This window comes from Carassius gibelio, chromosome A18 (genome assembly GCF_023724105.1).
Source record: "Carassius gibelio isolate Cgi1373 ecotype wild population from Czech Republic chromosome A18, carGib1.2-hapl.c, whole genome shotgun sequence".
Taxonomy (NCBI): Eukaryota; Metazoa; Chordata; class Actinopteri; order Cypriniformes; family Cyprinidae; genus Carassius; species Carassius gibelio.
This window is the reverse complement of record NC_068388.1, coordinates 26834065-26855397: the sequence shown is the minus strand read 5'-3', so window position 1 is coordinate 26855397 and position 21333 is coordinate 26834065. Positions and strand designations below refer to the sequence as shown.

Below are 21333 nucleotides of genomic sequence, written 5' to 3'. Positions count from 1 at the left end.
ATTTAATATAATGAATGTTGAACATCACAAATGAAAGGGAATGTAAAGCATTAGATCAATCTGTTCTCTAAAATAGGTCAGATATACATTTCACAAGGCTACATTTGAGCACCATATAGACAGAGCTGAGAAGAAGAAGAAGAAGAAGAAGAAGAAGAAGAAGAAGAAGAAGAGGAAGAAGAGGAAGAAGAAGAAGAAGAGGAAGAAGAAGATGTGAGTATAGAGAGGCAGTTATTATGGAGACCATGTTCAGAATCATTCATTCGTCTGTAGACAGAAGAGTAATCAAACAATGTGCACTGTACTGATTCATATTACAGTCCACTTGTGTTTTACACTCTGAATATAGAGAGAGAGAGACAGTTCAGTCTCTTGTAATATTTGTTGGTAGATTTGTAGCAATAGCCAACTCTTGTAACATTGTATGAGTCAAAATTATACATTTAAAAAAATAGGCCCTTATGGTTTTGTGCCCCAGGGTCACAGTTCATTTGTACTGTTGAAAACAAACAGAATAAGTGCAGTCTTGTGTAGTTTCAGTAATTGTCATGCAAACTGTAGCCACAGTGCACTTCCTGCCAGAGATTAAACATTCAGATGGCACTGGTGCTCATAAATACTTCTGAGAGATGATGAACTAATGAACGTGAGAAAGTTCAGGCTTTTATAGGTTATCCATTGGGTGGTGCTTTGAGAAATGCATGTAGCTACTGGTTTGCAAATGTTATGGTTGACTGGAGCACTAGAGAAGAGAGAGAGAGCGAGAGAGGGAGGGAGGAGACTCCATCACAGTGTGTGTGTGTGTGTGTGTGTGTGTGTGTGTGTGCTCTGAACAGCAGCGGAGATCTGAGGAGTGTGTGGCTCTGCTTCACGCGCACTGGATCTGAGCGACACGCTGCTGCTCCTCACGATGTGTTTCTGTGTGAGCTGCTCTTAGGATCGTCTGTGGAGTTACACAGTCTGACACTGACCACGGACCAGCCATTCGACAGTGATGAGGAGTTCCTAGTCCTGAGCTGGAGTCACGCCACATTCAGAAGAACTTATTTTCACTCTGTGACTTTATCAGAGTAATAAAGCGTCTGCAGCTGAGATGGAGGCATCTCTTCAGTAGAAGTGCTCCTGTGCTTGTGTTGCTCTGGGTCCCTCACATCACCTCGGGCGTGACCTCAGGAGTGAAGCAGGGATGCTGGACCTCTGCTCTTCTGTGTTTGCTCACTGCTTGATCTCGTCCTGTCTTCTCTTGTGTCAGGTAACCTTTTACTACGAGAGGATTATTACTGTTATTAACCCATTAGGAACTGTGCAGCATCAGAATTAGCTACACCAGATTGCGAGTGAATCACACTTTTAAACTAATCGGATAAAACGGATTTGTAAGAAAAGGAAACAAAAAAACAAATCAGAAATCGACTCAAGTTTGATTGATTGGACAGATTGATTGATTGATGAGTCCAGTTTCAGTAAATGGGTCATTATACGAAAACGTGCCATTTTGTGTCCCTCAGGGAAAAAAAAAAGCTCTGTAAATCTTAATAAAACATAAAACAATAAATTCATAATTTAGTTTCCATAATGTCTCATAATATAAGAATAAATTATTTTCTGTTTCTTTTGTTTTTAAAGGATTTAAATCAAATTTTTGTGCAAAGCATCTTGAAGAAATGTTGAAAATGGCCTGTCCCTCTGTATGATTTTTCTACTTCTACTTGCTATCGAGGGCAAAAAAGTCAAACTATTATAAAAAAAAACAAAAACATATAGTATAATGAAGTGTCAGTTCATTAGTCATAATTGAATTTTATTCTTAACGTGTCAAATAAAATAAAAAAAAACAATTTAGTCGGGTCCCTAGGTTCTCGTCAACCCTGTTACTTTTTATGAAAACACCTCTTTAAAGATAATAGACTGTTCCATTTACACTTACATTTACATTTAATCGTTTAGCAGACGCTTTTATCCAAAGCGACTTACAAATGAGAACAATAGAAGCAGTCAGGTCAACAAGAGAACAACCACAGAATACAAGTGCCATGACAAGTCTCAGTTAGTCTAGTGTAGAACGCATAGCCAGGTTTTTTTTTTTTTTTTTTTATTAAATGAAAAAGACAAGAAAAGGAAAAGTACTGGTGTTAGTAGGTTAAGTGCAGGCGAAAAAGATGAGTCTTTAGATGTTTCTTGAAAATGACTAAAGACTCAGCTGTACGAATTGAGATTGGGAGGTCATTCCGCCAGCTGGGCACAGTCCAGGAAAAGGTCCGTGAGAGTGATTTTGAACTTCTTTGGGATGGCACCACGAGGCGTCGTTCACTTGCAGAGCACAAACTTCTGGAGGGCACATAGGATTTAACCAGTGAGTTTAGGTAAGATGGTGCCGTGCCAGTGGTCGTCTTGTAGGCAAGCATCAGTACCTTGAATTCGATGCGGGTGGCTACTGGTAGCCAGTGTAACCTGATGAGGAGAGGAGTAACATGAGCTTTTTTTGGCTCATTGAAGACAATCCTCGCTGCTGCATTCTGGATCATTTGCAGAGGCTTGACAGTACATGCAGGAAGAGCCAGGAGAGCATTACAATAGTCCAGTCTGGAGAGAACAAGAGCTTGGACAAGAAGTTGGGTTGCTTGCTCTGAAAGGAAGGGTTTCAGGAAGGAAGGAAGGCTAATGTTGTATAAGGCAAACCTGCAGGACCGGGTCGTTGTAGCAATGTGGTCTGTGAAGCTTAACTGATGATCCATCACAACTCCTAGGTTTCTGGCTGTCCTCGAAGGAGTAATGGTTGATGAGCCCAGCTGTTTAGAGAAGTTGTGATGAAACGATGGGTTAGCTGGAATCACCAGGAGTTCTGTCTTCGTAAGGTTAAGCTGGAGGTGATGGTCATTCATCCAGCTAGAAATGTCACTCAGACAGGCTGAAATGCGAGCAGCTACCGTCGGGTCATCTGGCTGGAATGAGAAGTAGAGTTGGGTGTCATCAGCATAGCAGTGATAAGAAAAGCCATGCTTCTGAATGACAGATCCTAATGACGTCATGTAGATGGAGAAGAGAAGTGGTCCAAGTACTGAGCCTTGAGGAACACCAGTAGCAAGGTGGTGTGACTTTGAAACATCACCCCTCCAAGACACATTGATCCAAAAGTTGCATCAGTTCCAGGAAGTGACATTATATGCCTTTCATGAAGTTGATAGTAGAAGACAATTAAGTGTTCTCTTCTTTTAATGAATTTTCTTTGAGTTTATGTAATGTCTGAAAGACAGAGACTCGCTCATTGTGTCAGCCCTGTTACCAGAAAAGCATACGCTAAAACTGCAACTGGACTTATTGCCTGAAGATATTGCCTCTCATCCAAGGGGTTTCTTCATTTCTAAATGACTGGTGGAGAGTGCCCTGAATGACTGAGAATTTTAACAGACGTACTTCTACTGATAGGTAGGCTAAAATGTGTTGAGGTTACTGATCTATACTGATACACACAAGTGCACTGGGTTTTATAAATGTGCTTTTTAAACCAAAAGCCATTATTATTTTTATTATGAGAAGTCAATAAATTAACAAGCTTTTCGGTTTACATTTGGAACACTCTCCATCCAAACAGTTTGAAAACGTTTTCTTGTCAAAAAATAAATCCAACTTGTGTGACTTGTATGGTTATTTGAGGGCATGTGAGCTACTTAGATTTACAGTATGCTACAAAATCATAAATAATCAGGGCTGGGGATTAACTAAATAAATGTAACGGCATTACGTATTTAAAATACAAAATATGAGTAACTGTATTTTGTTATAATAACATTTTAAATAAGGGGTAATCAGATTGCAGTTACATCTGAAAACTATTTCAGATTACCAGTGATTACTTTTATTTTTATGTAATTTATTAATGTAATACTTAAGTTTGGGGATTTCAACCAATACCGCGACTGATTTTTTTTTTCTGTTGAAACAAAAAACTGTGCGCAGCAGCTGTTCATTTAGCAACTCTTAATGAGCGTGCACACAAGCACATAACAACACAAACATTCTCCTAGAAATCACACTCTCCATTCAGTCAACAGATCCATATGAAGCACGCATGAAATTAAAGTTCATGAAGTCAAACGATAGCTTTATGTGCTTTACAGATGAACTTGAATTCTTTATTCTTTTGAAATGTTCAGTAGGCTATCATCTTTGGCTCGGTAATGCAAGTTCACGATCCGATTCGTGAACAGATGATTCTTATGAGTGAATCTTATAAAATAATAATTTCCTTAATTTATTTATATAACGAAAACAGTGTGGAAACCAATGCTTCACTAACTGGATAGATCTGGGTCAGGGTATATTCTGGCAAACCCTTTACCAATCACGTTCTGCAATTGGCAAAGCAAACTGCATAGTACACGCCACTACCAACACACAATGGGTAACTTTGTGTTTTCTCAGCACTATATCATAGAAAGTACGAGGTTTGAGAAGTAGAAGGCGGGGCAACAGTTCATGCAAACAAGTTCATGCAAACAGGTAAGTTTCGGTTTTTCATAATTTTTATGCTAAAATATCTCAATAGAGCTGTCTACAAAATATGCTGATTAGTCATGTTGAATTACAGGTTTATGAATGTCCAATTGAGACTCCATTACAACCATAACTGTAACTCAAACAAGCAGTATAACCAATACGGTAACTGTTGTCAACCCTGTTAACGATGTGTCAACCCTGTTACTTGTATAATATTCTAATAGAATTGAAAACATTTAAATAAAAATGTAATCAATTAATTGTAAATGTTTAGTAAGAGAGGCTAATTTTTCACTCAAAATTGAATTGAGGCGTTTCATTTTTATTTCCATACATTTTTCTTAAAACAGAAGATGCTGGGAGAGTGTCATTTGGAAATGAACGTATTCATCCGCTAAAAAAAAAAAAAAAAAAACTTTCAATATTCTCAATTCACAAACACTCTTAATGTAAAAAGGGGGGTTTATCTTTCACAGTATATCAGATTTGTTCTATATATGTATTTAAAACCTTTTCAAAAAATAATTAATATGTTGGTAAAAGGGTTGACCAAAAACACACATTAAAATTGGTTATATGAAGAAAAAAATAAATAAAATAAGATAGCCTGAGATGGCACGGAACATTTTCCTTAGAGGTAAGGATCTACTTCATCCAAAAAGGGGCTTAAAGATTTTCAAAACAGTACTTTGAAAATCAAACATTAAAAGTGGGAAATGGCACGTTTTCTTATAATGACCCGAATGCTGAAAGAGGTGGATATTTATCTATGTTCTTAGAGCTATCATATGAAACAACACTTTTAGCTGTCTGTTATCGGCAGTGAAGCAGGTTCTGAAGTAGCCTTGAAGCTTCCAGGGCAGAAATAAAAAAAATAAAAAACATATAATTTATTGTTATATGATTAAATATAACACTTAGAGGATAGACAGACAAACAGACTATATGGTAATAAAAATATAGAGGAAAAAACAACAATAGATGCTGTCATGAAACACCATGAAAAGGCAACTGCTGGACAGCTGGGACAGGCCAACAATTCCAAGTTGGCGGAACTGAGGTTCCAACTGAAGAAAAAGGAAACCTGTTTGAGTTTAGAGTTGTCTAATAGAGAGGATGAAGGAAAAACATCCAAACCCTGCCCCTGATTTCATCCAAACCCTGATTTTTTTTTGTTGACTTTTCAAAATATTGTGGAAAGCAAAACACTGTATAATTTTATTTGCATCTGCATCCATTGGGATTCCTGGCAAGATGGCGGATAGGGTGCATCGTATGTTGTGAGCTCTCGAGGACTGTCCCAGTTTTTGTTTCATGTTACACTTTCCAGTCCATACAATTCGTTCCTTTTGAAGTTGAATATATTAAGAATCTGAAAAACAAAAGAAAACAAGGTGCACCATGACTACAAAAAAGAATCTTGCTTCATGCCGCAGTAACGAGGTAGATGATGGCCATGAGTATGCTACGAGGATGGAAGTTTCCACTGAGAATACTAAAAGAAAAGATCCTTTCTCGCTGGTAAAGAAGAGGAACAGTTAAGAGGAAGGATACGGGGACAGAAGGGAAAGAAGGAATGAATGCAGTCTTAGAAGCGATAAAGCAGCTAACGGATAAGGTGGACATACTAGGTACTCAGATACAACAGAGTTCCATCATGTTAACAAGTATAGCCAAGGCAGTTGAGTTCAGTTACAGTCTTCGGTCTGCGAAGTATCGGCTTTAAAGAAAGATCACGAGGAGTTGATGGAGCGTGTCTTGGAGCTGGAGAGATACAAACACCGATGGAATCTGTGGATTCGTGGTCGAAAGGAAAAGGAAGGTGAAGACATACGTGAGGCGGTTGCACAGTGGCTGGTGAAAATCTCCCCATCCTGGTCCTCGAACATCAATCACATTGTTGATTCGGTTGATCGAATAGGCAGACGTGAAGGAAATAAAACAAGGCATGTCATCATTCAGTCTACTCAGAGAATACACCGAGATGCACTGTGGAGAATGACAAAGGACCACTCGATCTGCAAAGAGCTTCGTATCAACTTCATCGAAGACCTCTGCGAAGCCGACAGGGAGACCCGAGCTGCTCTGTGGCCAAAGATAAAAGAAGCTAGAGATGTGGGTACGCGTGCACTTCAGAGGAGGTGTTGGATAAATAAATGGACAAAGACTTACTTAGGAACACATAAGGTATATGAACAAATGCTTTAGAATTTAAAGCTTGAAATAACCTTTTGATTAATAGAATTTGTTTGGAGGGTTATTTTGCACTGAATGCAGTTTGAAGGGACAGTGCCTGTTTGGGCTTTCGTTTCTACATTTTTTCAGAAGTAAATTTTTTTGATCGGATTAATATTTGTTGGCAGTTGCCAGTTTTGTTTATGAATAATTTTGTTTTTTCTTGTATTTCACTTAATGTTAGGGTATTAAGAGAGAACACTAAGAGAAAATCATTATTTTTGTTTTGCAAGGGCGAAAAAGCACAATTTATTTTGTTGCAAGAAACACACTCCAAACAAGAGGATGAAAGATTTTGGATAAATCAATGGGGAGACAAAATCCTTTTTGATCATGGGTCCACTAGATCAGCAGGGGTGGCTGTTTTGTTTTGTAACCCACCTGGTTAACTAGTGACATCTGGATTCAGCAATAATGGGCACTGGTTAATCTGTGTCATGAATATGGATGGCCATTATTTTATTATGGTCAATATTTATGGTTTCAATAACGTAATTCAAAACAGACAGTTGATTTCAGATGTTTCCAGTGTTATTGTATACCTTAAACTAAATTATCCGACTGCTAATACAATTATGGGTGGTGATTTTAACATGGTCAGTGGTGAATGCCTTGATAGATATCCCTCCAGATGTAGCCTTAGTTCTTATAACCCTGTTTTAACCGATTTTTGTCGTACTCACAATTTGCTGGATCCTTGGTGCTTTAAATATCTTAACATGAAACAGTATTCTCGGTTTAAGCCAAATAATGTAGTAAAGTCAAGAATAGATTTTTGGCTAATTTCAGTTTCTATTGTTAATTTTGTCAGTGATTGTTGTATGTCTACAGCTCTTCTTACACATCATTCTCTTATTAAATACATTTTTAAACCTCCTGGTGTTAGCCTTCAAAATAAAGGATATTGGAAATTCAATTCTAATTTATTAAAATGCCAGTCATTTGATGAGGGTATTAGGGCCATGGTCTCTAATGTGATGTCTGACGAGTTAATAGTGTCCTATATCTCCAAATGGGAATATCTTCAATTTAAAATTATGGAATACTCAATTAATTTTGGTAAAACACTAAATCGAAGTAACAAATGATCTGAATCTGATATTATTAAAGAAATAAATGTATTTTATAATAAAACATCACCTACTGATAATGAAAAACGAAAACTACAAAGTCTTCCAAACAAACTTGATGAAATCTATCTTTGTAAAGCAGAAGGAGCTTTTATCAGGTCTAGGGCTAAATGGATTGAGGAGGGGGAAAGGAGCACTTCCCATTTCTGTCTGTTAGAAAAAAGAAGGAAAGAGAACCTTTCAGTTAAAGCCTTATTGATCCAGGGCCAAGCAATTACTGATCAAGCTTCAATCACTAAGGAAGTGGTTTCCTTTTACAGTAACCTATATTCCTCAACCTTTTCTCTGGATGATACAACATCCTTTTTTGACCTTATTAAAGACTTTATTCCCCATACAGATGATGATTGTGTAGCACTGTGTGATGCAGATATTACATCTGATGAATTAGATAAAGCAGTAGGTAGTTTATGTCTAGACAAATCTCCAGGTTGTGACGGCCTCACTGCAAAGTTTTATAAGCACTTTTGGAGCACACTTAAAGAACCTTTTATGCTTATGTTAAAAGAAGCAACAGAAAATATGACATTTCCATCCACCACGAAACAAGGTATAATAACTTTAATCCCCAAGCCTGATAAAGACCCTAAAATTTTAGATAACTTTAGACCAATTACATTATTAAACACCGATTATAAAATTGTGACCCTTATATATGCTAACAGATTAAAAATGTTTTTACACAAAATTATAAGTGAATCTCAATCTGGCTTTATGAAGGGAAGATCTATACATAATAATATTCTATTCGTTTTTGATATTCTAGATCAGTGGTTCCCAACCTTTTTCAACTCTCAGCCCACACAACCAAACACATGTTTGCACGGCCCACTGCAAAAAAAAAATAAAAAAAATAATAATAATTAAAAAAATGACCCCGCTATTGTTGGGTTAATAACTTATACTCAGAAGCTAGATTGTTAACTGTCTTTATTGAATGCCCTGGCAATGAACCGAAAAATAACTTGGGCTGGCACCACACTTGGTACAACTGATGTTGTTCTTTAGCATATGCAGCAAAAATATAAATGATAAATTGGTGGTTTATTCTTAAACCAATCAGTGAGCTCGAATAGTGGAAGCATAGTTACAGTTTAATATTTAAACAATAAATTTTTTTCTTATTTAATTATATATATGAAATGTTGTTAAGTTATGTGTATCTTAATATTTAAGACTACAGTGTACTTTCATGCACATTATTACTATATTTAATTCTACAGTATACATCTTTGTTGTCCTATTTCCCCATTTCTTTTTATTATAACAACAGAACTGCTTTCCATCTTTATCAAAAACTCAGCGATAGCCCCCACTAGAGGTACTTGGTCAGACACTTATCATCGGCCGATTTGCAGGTGATACTGCATTTTTTATAAAGCAATTATCAGAAGTCCCCAAAATACTACAATCTATTCAAATGTTTTCCAAAGCTTCTGGTTTAAAAATAAATCTGAACAAGTGTGAATTAATGCCAGTCCATCAATGTCAATTAACTGAGGCTTATAACATCCCTATAAAATCTAAAGTTAAATATTTAGGCATGCTTATTTCAAAAGACTCCTCTGAAAATGAACTTATGAATGTGTGGAATACAATAGATAAATGTCAAATTAAACTCTTATAAGTTTATTAGGTAGAGTATTTTTGACTAAGATGGAAAGTATTTCGAGGTTAATCTATCCAGCATACACAATTGCTGTTTCAAATAGAGCTATTAAAAAAATCAATCAAATTAACTTTGGCTACATCTGGAAAAAGAAGACCCATTATATGAAGAAAGTAGAGATGATAAAACAATATAAAGAGGGAGGTTTACAAGCTATTGATTTTGACTCTATAAACGAGACCCTTAAAATGAATTGGTTAAAATCCCTTTTAAATAATAACAGTTTTTGGTTTCATATTCCCAGAGAGTTATTTAAGAAATTAGGAGGAATAGAGTTTCTTTTAAGATGTGACTTCACTGCTCAACGTCTCCCAGTTAAATTATCCCAGTTTTACCAACAGGTCTTGTTATATTGGAAGATTTTATATAACCATAAATTCACACCACACAACACACCATTATGGAATAACAGATACATTACACTTAGAAACAAATCATTGTATGACAAGGATTGGATGGAAAAAGGTATTTGGTCAGTGTCCCGTTTAACTGAGGATAGTGCTATTATATCATATGACAATTTCTGTTTTAAATATTTTAATTACAGTCGAGCTAAATTTGAATCTATTGTTAAAGCTATTCCTAACTCTGTTATTTGTCTGATCAAAGAAAATCTTCTTTATTCGAACCCTATGACCCTGTGTTCACCTCCACTGTTGATTGAAGGCTGTGAATTTAAAGGAGGTAAACTTTCCAACAAAACTATTAGAAATATGTTTAATAACATTTCTTATCCTATCGCAGTCTACAGAAATTCGATTTCTTCTAATTTCCAGAAAGATATCATTCATATTCTTAGAACTAAATACATAACATTTCCTTTATCTCCCAAGATTAAAGAAATTCATTTTAAAGTTTTAAATGGGATAGATCCATCCAGTGAGTACTTAAGACTTAGATGTGGATTTGATTCTAATAAATGTATATTTTGTGATGATATCGAAACTACGGATCACCTGTTCTTTCATTGCTAGCATGTGGATGCTTTATGGTCTGATATTCATGACTGGCTTTACCCAAAGATACGTTACCTGGTCAACTTCACCCTAAAAGACATTGTCTATGGACTTGTAATGAATAATAACAAAATAGATTTTCTGGTCAATAGCATCCTTATGCTGGGAATATTCATAAATCCAGATTCTTGAAAGTTAAACCAGCCTTTTATGCATTTCATAATGAGTTTATTTTGTATTCAAAAGCCCTTAAAATGATGAAAAAGAAAAATGCAATACGCATGTTTACTACTATTATGGAGTATGATTTACAAGAAAAACCCTAGCCCCGCTCCTAGATTATTATTTAAATTTTTTTCTTCCCTTTTTCCTTTTGTTCTCTCTCTTTCTGTTGTATGTAGATGAACCTATTCTATTCTGTACATTGTAATGTGAAGATGTATTGATTTGCCCTAGAGGTTTGTACATTAATGTTTGTTCAATAAAAAAAAAAATCTGCATCCATTGTATTTCGTGCTGTTTTACTTCCTTTTCTGGGTCAGAACATCTACGTTTGGTAGTTTCAGCAGTGTATAGTGTAAATGCAAAAATCGGATACGGGATACTTTTAAAAGATGATGTAAGCGGGTCGTCAAAAAAATGATTTACACACTACAGCAGGCCCGGTCAGAGTGAAGGTACACAGAACCTACAATTTTCACCACACTGGCAAAGCTTATTTATTATTTATTTATTATTTATTATTATTTATTGTGTCCCGTGCCCAATTCGAAGCTGGGATAGAGTATGAGAAAAGAAAGATTGGTTCCCACAAGACAGAGGGAAAATGAGCAGGAATGTGAGCGCAGACAGTGGTCGTGCTTGAATTGTGTGGGAACGGCAGGTGTAGAAACACAAAACTCACACACACACACACACACACACTGACAGGAGGAGGACAGAGTAAAGGTACACAGGGCCTACAGTTTTCACACTTTTATTAGCCTTGAAAAAATAATTAATTGTATAATTTTTATTTTGATAAAAAATGAAAACGGGTCCAACAGACCCGAACACCATACAAGGGTTAAATGTGTTGCGTTCAACAACTCATATGCTTGTCTATAAATATTATGCTGTAATGTCTTCAACTGAGTTTGATCTTTTAAAAACATGTTTCAATGCATTAAGCCACCTTAAGAGTTTAAGAATGTCTCTGAAGTGCTGAAATGTCAATTTATAGAATGGCTCGAATTGTAGTACACGCTCATTTATTGAACTGTTAATGTGATGCGTTCCAGACAACTATTATATTATATTATATTATAGTATATTTTATTATATTATATTATATCATATTATATTATATTATATCTGGGTTGTCTGGAGGATAATATATTGCCATTTTACTGCCCTGCCTTTGGGATTATAAATTATTTATTTTGTGTGTGTGTGTGTGTGTGTGTGTGCATGTATATATATAGAATATCGGGGGAGGCGGCGTCAGATGGGGGGAATCCGGGTCTACTTCGATCCCGAGTTTGAAATCCCTGAGGCTCAGCCTTGGCAAGATATGGCTGGTCAAAGTTTTGACATTGGGGGGGCGCTATCCCCTGCCCCCGGTAGGCTATCGGCCCGTGGGTAGTGGCATCTGAAAGGGGGCCTCAGAGTCTACCACGGTCCCGAGTTTGAAGTCACTGGGTCTCGGCCTCGGCGAGATATAGCCGTTCAAAATTTCGAACTTTGGGGGGCGCTATCCCCGGCTGTCGGGGGGCCATCGGCCCATGGGTGGCGGCGTCTGATAGGGGGTCTCAGGGTCTACCGCGGTCCCAAGTTTGAAGTCCCTGGGTCTCGGCCTAGGAGAGATATAGCCATTCAAAATTTCTAACTTTGGGGGGCGCTATCCCCGGCCACCGGGGGGCTGTCGGCTCGGGGGTGGCGGCTTCCGAGAGGGGACGATGGGCCCTAACAACGATCCGAGTTTCAAGTCCGTAGGCCCCGGCGTTCCCCAGCGGGCCCCGGTCGAACTTCCAACCACCCCCTCTCCAGTGGCCATGCCCAGGATGGTGCGCCTTTCCCGGGTAGAGCTCCGATTCCGCCCGCGACCCCGGAGGTCGGCCCGATAGAGGATGCTGTTTTTACCCGCCGTCGGGGTGATGACAAAAGTGCTTCACAGGCTGAGCTCCAGGGGCTTTTTCAAGCGACCCAGGCCCAACGTGGCCTCCCTCTCCTGGGCATGAGAGTGAGATAGCGCCCCCTACTCCGGTTCTCATTAAACGTGGAGGCTGAGCTCCAGGGTCTTTTTCGAGCGACCCAGGCCCAACGTGGCCTAACCCTCTCGGGCATGAGGGTGAGATGGCGCCCCCTACTCTGGTTCTCCGTAACCTTGGAGGCTGAGCTCCAGGGGCTTTTTCGAGCGACCCAGGCCCAGCGTGGCCTCCCACTCCTGGGCAAGAGAGTGAGATGGCGCCCCCTACTCTGGTTCTCCGTAACCATGGAGGCTGAGCTCCAGGGGCTTTTTCGAGCGACCCAGGCCCTGCGTGGCCTAACCTTCTCGGGCACGAGGGTGAGATGGCGCCCCCTACTCTGGTTCTACGTATCCTTGGAGGCTGAGCTCCAGGGGCTTTTTCAAGCGACCCAGGTCCAACATGGCCTCCCTCTCCTGGGCATGAGAGTGAGATAGCGCCCCCTACTCCGGTTCTCATTAAACGTGGAGGCTGAGCTCCAGGGTCTTTTTCGAGCGACCCAGGCCCAACGTGGCCTAACCTTCTCGGGCACGAGGGTGAGATGGCGCCCCCTACTCTGGTTCTCCGTATCCTTGGAGGCTGAGCTCCAGGGGCTTTTTCAAGCGACCCAGGTCCAACATGGCCTCCCTCTCCTGGGCATGAGAGTGAGATAGCGCCCCCTACTCCGGTTCTCATTAAACGTGGAGGCGAGCTCCAGGGTCTTTTTCGAGCGACCCAGGCCCAACGTGGCCTAACCCTCTCGGGCATGAGGGTGAGATGGCGCCCCCTACTCTGATTCTCCGAAACCTTGGAGGCTGAGCTCCAGGGTCTTTTCCGAGCGACCCAGGCCCAGTGTGGCCTCCCTCTCCTGGGCAAGATATTGAGATGGCGCCCCCTACTCCGGTTCTCTATAACCATGGAGGCTGAGCTCCAGGGGCTTTTTCGAGCGACCCAGGCCCTGCGTGGCCTAACCTTCTCGGGCACGAGGGTGAGATGGCGCCCCCTACTCTGGTTCTCCGTATCCTTGGAGGCTGAGCTCCAGGGGCTTTTTCAAGCGACCCAGGCCCAGCGTGGCCTCCCTCTCCTGGGCAAGATATTGAGATGGCGCCCCCTACTCCGGTTCTCTATAACCATGGAGGCTGAGCTCCAGGGGCTTTTTCGAGCGACCCAGGCCCTGCGTGGCCTAACCTTCTCGGGCACGAGGGTGAGATGGCGCCCCCTACTCTGGTTCTCCGTATCCTTGGAGGCTGAGCTCCAGGGGCTTTTTCTAGCGACCCAGGTACAACATGGCCTCCCTCTCCTGGGCATGAGAGTGAGATGGCGCCCCCTACTCGGGTTCTCCGTAACCTTGGAGGCTGAGCTCCAGGGACTTTTTTCAAGCGACCCAGGCCCAACGTGGCCTCCCTCTCCTGGGCATGAGAGTGAGATTGCGCCCCCTACTCCGGTTCTCATTAAACGTGGAGGCTGAGCTCCAGGGTCTTTTCCGAGCGACCCAGGCCCAGCGTGGCCTCCCTCTCCTGGGCAAGAGATTGAGATGGCGCCCCCTACTCCGGTTCTCTATAACCATGGAGGCTGAGCTCCAGGGGCTTTTTCGAGCGACCCAGGCCCTGCGTGGCCTAACCTTCTCGGGCACGAGGGTGAGATGGCGCCCCCTACTCTGGTTCTCCGTAACCATGGAGGCTGAGCTCCAGGGGCTTTTTCGAGTGACCCAGGCCCTGCGTGGCCTAACCTTCTCGGGCACGAGGGTGAGATGGCGCCCCCTACTCTGGTTCTACGTATCCTTGGAGGCTGAGCTCCAGGGGCTTTTTCAAGCGACCCAGGTCCAACATGGCCTCCCTCTCCTGGGCATGAGAGTGAGATAGCGCCCCCTACTCCGGTTCTCATTAAACGTGGAGGCTGAGCTCCAGGGTCTTTTTCGAGCGACCCAGGCCCAACGTGGCCTAACCTTCTCGGGCACGAGGGTGAGATGGCGCCCCCTACTCTGGTTCTCCGTATCCTTGGAGGCTGAGCTCCAGGGGCTTTTTCAAGCGACCCAGGTCCAACATGGCCTCCCTCTCCTGGGCATGAGAGTGAGATAGCGCCCCCTACTCCGGTTCTCATTAAACGTGGAGGCGAGCTCCAGGGTCTTTTTCGAGCGACCCAGGCCCAACGTGGCCTAACCCTCTCGGGCATGAGGGTGAGATGGCGCCCCCTACTCTGATTCTCCGAAACCTTGGAGGCTGAGCTCCAGGGTCTTTTCCGAGCGACCCAGGCCCAGTGTGGCCTCCCTCTCCTGGGCAAGATATTGAGATGGCGCCCCCTACTCCGGTTCTCTATAACCATGGAGGCTGAGCTCCAGGGGCTTTTTCGAGCGACCCAGGCCCTGCGTGGCCTAACCTTCTCGGGCACGAGGGTGAGATGGCGCCCCCTACTCTGGTTCTCCGTATCCTTGGAGGCTGAGCTCCAGGGGCTTTTTCTAGCGACCCAGGTACAACATGGCCTCCCTCTCCTGGGCATGAGAGTGAGATGGCGCCCCCTACTCGGGTTCTCCGTAACCTTGGAGGCTGAGCTCCAGGGACTTTTTTCAAGCGACCCAGGCCCAACGTGGCCTCCCTCTCCTGGGCAAGAGAGTGAGATGGCGCCCCCTACTCTGGTTCTCCGTAACCTTGGAGGCTGAGCTCCAGGGACTTTTTTCAAGCGACCCAGGCCCAACGTGGCCTCCCTCTCCTGGGCATGAGAGTGAGATTGCGCCCCCTACTCCGGTTCTCATTAAACGTGGAGGCTGAGCTCCAGGGTCTTTTCCGAGCGACCCAGGCCCAGCGTGGCCTCCCTCTCCTGGGCAAGAGATTGAGATGGCGCCCCCTACTCCGGTTCTCTATAACCATGGAGGCTAAGCTCCAGGGGCTTTTTCGAGCGACCCAGGCCCAGCGTGGCCTAACCCTCTCGAGCACGAGAGTGCGATGGTGTCCCCTATCCGGGTTTTCCGTAACCTTGGAGGCTGAGCTCCAGGGACTTTTTCGAGTGACCCAGGGCCCAGCGTGGCCTTACCCTCTAGGGCATGAGGGTGAGATGGAGCCCCCTACTCCGGTTCTCATTAAACGTGGAGGCTAAGATCCAGGGGCTTTTTCCAAGCGACCTAGGCCCAATGTGGCCTCACCCTCTTGGGCATGAGAGTGAGATGGCTCCCCCTAATCTGGTTCTCTGTAAATTTGAAGGTTTAGCTCCAGGGGCTATTTCGAGTGACCCAGGCACAGCGTGGCCTCCCTCTCCTGGGTATGAGGGTGAGATGGCACCCCCTACTCCGGTTCTCAGGTCGCTGGGTGACCAGTGGCAGGTCATAGGCTCCGGGGCCTCTTCGGTGGGAGACCTATCCGACCGGCCCTCGCCCTCATCGGCCTCACTCGGCAAGTCGGAGGCCCTGGAGGAATTCGGTGTTTAAAAAAATGACCAAGTCGAAGATGCGGGCCTTGGCCAGACATCCACCCTCCCCAAGGCTCCAGGGCAGGCCGGGAAAGGCGTCTCAGACCCGGCCACCGTCAAGATTCGCCCGCGACTCCGGAGGTCGGCCCGATAGGGGATGGCATTTTTACGTGCCGTCGCGATGTCGGCGAACGCGTCATTTTGTGGACTTAGGTTCTGGCGCGTATCGCAAGAGAACGGATCGAGTGGAGCACGTTGCGGGCCCGATCTAGGACCCTGCCTGGCCGCTGGCCGTTATGGGCGGGTGCGCCTAGGTGGCACGGTGAGTGGAAGTTACGGTTTCGATGAGGGCGACACACCGTGTCCAGCACATGCTCGCATGAGACGGGGGCCCGACCCCCACTTTCTCGGGAGACTCAGAAGGCCGGTCTATCATAAGGGTCCAACACCGGCGGTCGGAGAGGAGGCGTGAGGTGGGTGGTCGGCTCCGTCGACCCTCCCCTGCCCTCCTCCTGTCCACGCGAAGCACACTTTTCCCGGTTACGGCCTCGATCAGTGGCCAGCCACCCCCATAACCCCCGAGTGGGGGAGGTCGCCGCACGTCGCCCTATGAGCGGCCGCGCCGCGTGGGTTCCGCCCCCAGGGTGCGACACCCACCGCGGAGTGAGACCCGTGTGTAGGAAACAAGCGCGCTGCGGTTGTCCAACCCACACCCCCTCCTGTGGGCTACCAGGTTGATCCTGTCAGTAACATATGCTTGTCTCAAAGATTAAGCTGTACAGGTCTAAGTACAAACAGCTGGTACAGTGAAACTGCGAATGGCTCATTAAATCAGTTATGCTCCCTTTGATCGCTCCACCCGGCACTTGGATAACTGTGGCAATTCCAGAGCTAATACATGCAAACGAGCGCCAACCCTCCCTCACGGGTGGGGACGCGTGCATTTATCAGATCCAAAACCCATCCGGGTCGGGGATCCGTCCCCGCCCTGGTCTATTTGGTGACTCTAGATAACCTTGGGCCGATCACATGCCCCCTGCGGTGGTGATGACTCTTTTGAATATGTGCCCAATCAACTTTTGATAAATACTTTAGGCGCCTACCATGGTGACCACGGGTAACGGAGGAATCAGGGTTCGATTCTGCAGAGGGAGCCTGAGAAATGACTACCACATCCAAGGAAGGCACAAGGCACATCCAAGGAAGGCACCAGGCACGCAAATTACCCATTTTCAACTTTGAGAGGTGGTGATAAAAAATAACAGGCTCTTTTGAGGCTCTGTAATTGAAATATCTGTATCCTAAACGCATGTGAGTGGACCCTCGGGTATGCCCTCCCCCTGGGACTTTGAACTGAGGTGGTACACCTGTCAAACTGTAACACAGGTGTCCTGAAGTGAGCTCATGGAGAGAAAACCTCCCATGGAAGATAAGAGCAAAAGTTCACTTGATCTTGATTTTCAGTATGAGACCGGATCGTGAAAGCGGGCCTCACGATCCTTTTGGCTTTACAAGTGTTAAGCAGAAGTTTGTGGAGAACCCAGTGCTTAAATGACCCGTAGACGACCTGATTCTGGGTCAGGGTTTCGTGTGTGGCAGAGCAGCTCACTTGCTGCGATCCATTGAAAGTCAACCCTCGATTCAAGTTTTTTGTCGGCCGAGGAAGAGGCCCAACCGGTGCGACCTCGGTTCGACACCCCCGCCGGCGTCCCGGGGGTACCAGTGGCCGGGGCGGACGATGGGATGATACGAAGAAGTCGATGGGGGGTGACCAGTGGCGAGGGGTTCCTCTCCCGGAGGCGGCCCGCAGGGTGGAGCGTCGAAAGCGGTGAGAGTGCGGCGCCAGACTCTCCATCCAGACCCTGGAGGTCCCAGGGCAAGACGGCCAAAACCTAAGTCGATGAGGGGTGACCAGTGGCAAAACCCTAGTGGCCCACTGGGCCTACCGAGCGCGACCGCCCCCCGTGCCCTGGAGCGGTCCGGTGCCCGAGTTATAAGGGTACAGATCCTAACATTCTTTGGGGGGAGCTATACCCGGGCCCCTGGGGAGCATTGGCTCCGGGGAGGTGGCGTCTGAAGGCGGGCCTCGGGGTGTACCTCGGTCCCGAGTTTGAAGTGCCTGGGGCTCGGCCTAGGCGAGATACAGCCTTTCAAAATTTCTCCTTCGGTGGCCTCTACCTCTGGCCCCCTGGGGTGCATCGGCTCTGGGGTGGCGGCGTCTGATAGGGGGCTACGGGGTCTATCATCGACCCCAGTTTGAAGTCCCTGGGTCTCGGCCACGGCGAGATACAGCCGTTCAAAATTTCTCCCTCGGTGTGTCTATCTCCGGCCCCCGGGGGTCCATCGGCTCTGTGCTGGCGGCGTCTGATAGAGAGCTGCATGGTCTATCATCGACCCGAGTTTGAAGTCCCTGGGTCTCGGCGAGATTTAGCCATTCAAAATTTCTCATCCGGTGGGTGCTATCACCAGCCCCGTGGGGTCCATCGGCTCGGGGGAGGCGGTGTCTGACGGGGGCCTCGAGGTCTACCTTGGTCCCGGGTTGGAAGTCCCTGGGCCTCAGCGAGAATTTCCAACCCCTCCCTCGCCGGCGGCTTTGCCCAGGACGGTGCCCCTTTCCCGGGTAAGGCTATGATCTCGCCCGCAACACGGTCTCTCGCCGTTATCTCCGCAGTGCGGGGGTCCCAGGGGCTGAATCTCGGGGGACACATAGTGGGCCTTGGGGCCTACCGAACGCCCTCACCCCCGAGTCCCTGGGCAGTCCAGTGCCTCAGTAACGAGGGCACAAATCCTGAAGATTGGGGGGGCCATATCTCGACCTCCCCAGGGGTTGGGGACCTGGAGCCAGTGGCATCGGATAGAGGTCTCCAGTGTATAATTTTGCTCTGAGTTTGATGGAGTTTGCCCCTGTTTCGTGGGAGTTACAGACTGTCGAATCTTGGGACCCTTTGCCTTTGGGGGTCCGTGACTCCGGCCCGAGGGGTCTATCAACTCGGAGGAGGTGGCGCTAGAGAGGCCCCGTCGAGGGCTATCACGGAGCCGAGCCTCAGGTCTCTAGGTCTCCCCCGTCCTTCCGTTTGACCACCAAAAATACAGGGGGGCCATTTCTCTGGCCCCCGGGGGGGTGGGGCCTCGGGGCGGGTGGCGTTCGGTAGGTCTCCTGGGAAAGTTTGAGATGATGAACTAAAGAATGTGAGAAAGTTCAGGCTTTTATAGGTTATCCATTGGGTGGTGCTTTGACAAATGCATGTAGCTACTGGTTTGCAAATGTAAAAAAAAGGAATGTGGACCAACAAATCCCGCATTCGTTTAAACAGTTTTAATTTGTGTTTTATTGGCTAAAATAATTTAATAAATCAGTTCCTGAAACATTCAGCAGTTTACCTTTAAGAATTTTGTGTCCGAAAATGAACTTGACGCTTCACAAACGTCGGGAAGGAGAAGCGCGGATGTGAACTCTATGAAGTATATAATCTGTGATGTTGATGTTATTAACACAGGTGTTCATGTGACCTCAGCATCCTCTAACAGAACGCTCCTTCTCTGAGTCACGCGTTGGATCATGCCGCTGATCTGAGTATCGATCAGACTGATGTTCTATCTATCTATCTATCTATCTATCTATCTATCTATCTATCTATCTATCTATCTATCTGTCTATCTGTCTATCTATCTATACGGAAGTTCTAAGCGGCCATGCATTATAATGTTTTTCCTTTTTGTTTTCTCGTTATAACGACTTAATTTTCTCTAAGAATTTAAAAAACTGCACCAGCAGGGGGCACCTGACCATAACTGATGGGGTGTTGTACACTGTCCACTTTACTGTATGCAGACTTTCCTCATGATGGATATATTATAATCTGTGCAGTCTTGTTCATTACTGACTTTTAATTAATTCATAAATGTTAACTGCTTGAATCAATATGATTACTTTGTGTATTTAGTTCTTGCTAGATGCACGAGTTTCACCAACGCGTTCTGTATCATAAAATAACTGCTTATCAAAACCAAGGTTGACGTCACTGTATTCTGTTTGCGACTATATCTTTATTTGTGCTTCTTTTAGGCACGTGATTGTTAGTTAATAAGCGGAGATGTTCTGTTTATCTACAGTAGGACGGGATTTAACGATGTAGGCTATTTGTGATGTGCTTCTTTTCCTGATTATTAATCTTTATTTTTAACCATATTGATGAGAAATGTGATTTATATGTAAAGTGTATAGGCAAATTTAATTCAGTTTTGTTCTATAATGTTGTAATCGTTTTTTACACACACACACACACACACACACACACACACACACACACACACACACACACAGTAAACGTACACATGAACGCTCTTTTCAAACAGAAGCTTGTAACGCACATGATATCTGTCATAGCATATGATGACTACTAAAAATGACAAATTATATATAATTTTATTTCAAATAAAGGGAAAATTACATACATACATAAATACACACACACACACACACACACACACACACACACACACACACACATATATATATATATATATATATATATATATATATATATATATATATATATATATATATATATATGTGTATATATATATATTTTTTTTTTTTCTTTTCTTTTTTTTGATAATGTCGGACTTTAGGAGAGCATTAATACTCGGACATTAAAAAAAAAAAAAAAAAAAAACATTAAAGTAAATCTCTCTAAACTTACAGAAAATACCGAATGTCAATAAAAGACTTGTGATGAGGGGAAACAAACAGATGTCCTGTGTATCGATAGGAAACGCCACCCGAGGGCGCACTTTCCCGCGCATTATCAATATAATAATTCTTTAGCTAATATTTCAGTATGCTTCCTGTGAGATGATCATAGCTTTATCATCTCTCACAATTTCATTAGTAGAAGAGTTCTGTTCTTGCCTTAATATCATAATTGTAATGGCAAAAAGCAATTCACTTTTAATTAAGTGATGCTGTTTTTGTATTAAAGTTTATTTTATTTTTACATTAAATACCCCATGATTGTGTAAGACTAATTTCATGGTATGAATTATTGATAAATTATCAATAATATTTATATAAAGTTATATTTGCAAAATGTATTATTTTCCTCTTATTTGTTTTTCATTATCATATAAATGTGTAAAAGAAGTGGTTAATTTTTTCTCAGTAATTTGTCAGATCACAAGTGAAATTCTACGTTTAAGCTCCAAATCATCAAATGCTCATCAGAGCAATGTTTCATTCTGAA

The 21333-nt window shown here is 43.9% G+C and overlaps 1 protein-coding gene across 1 annotated transcript in view; it reads right to left on the bottom strand.

The window, feature by feature from the left end:
- The window catches only part of LOC127934425 (guanylate cyclase soluble subunit beta-2-like), a 28083-nt gene extending 10138 nt beyond the window's left edge, over positions 1-17945 (bottom strand). The window contains exon 1 of the mRNA XM_052531801.1: positions 17811-17945. Within this exon, the coding sequence (XP_052387761.1) occupies positions 17811-17945 (135 nt within the window). The remainder of the gene's footprint in view (positions 1-17810) is intronic.
- Between the last annotated feature and the right edge of the window lie 3388 nt (positions 17946-21333).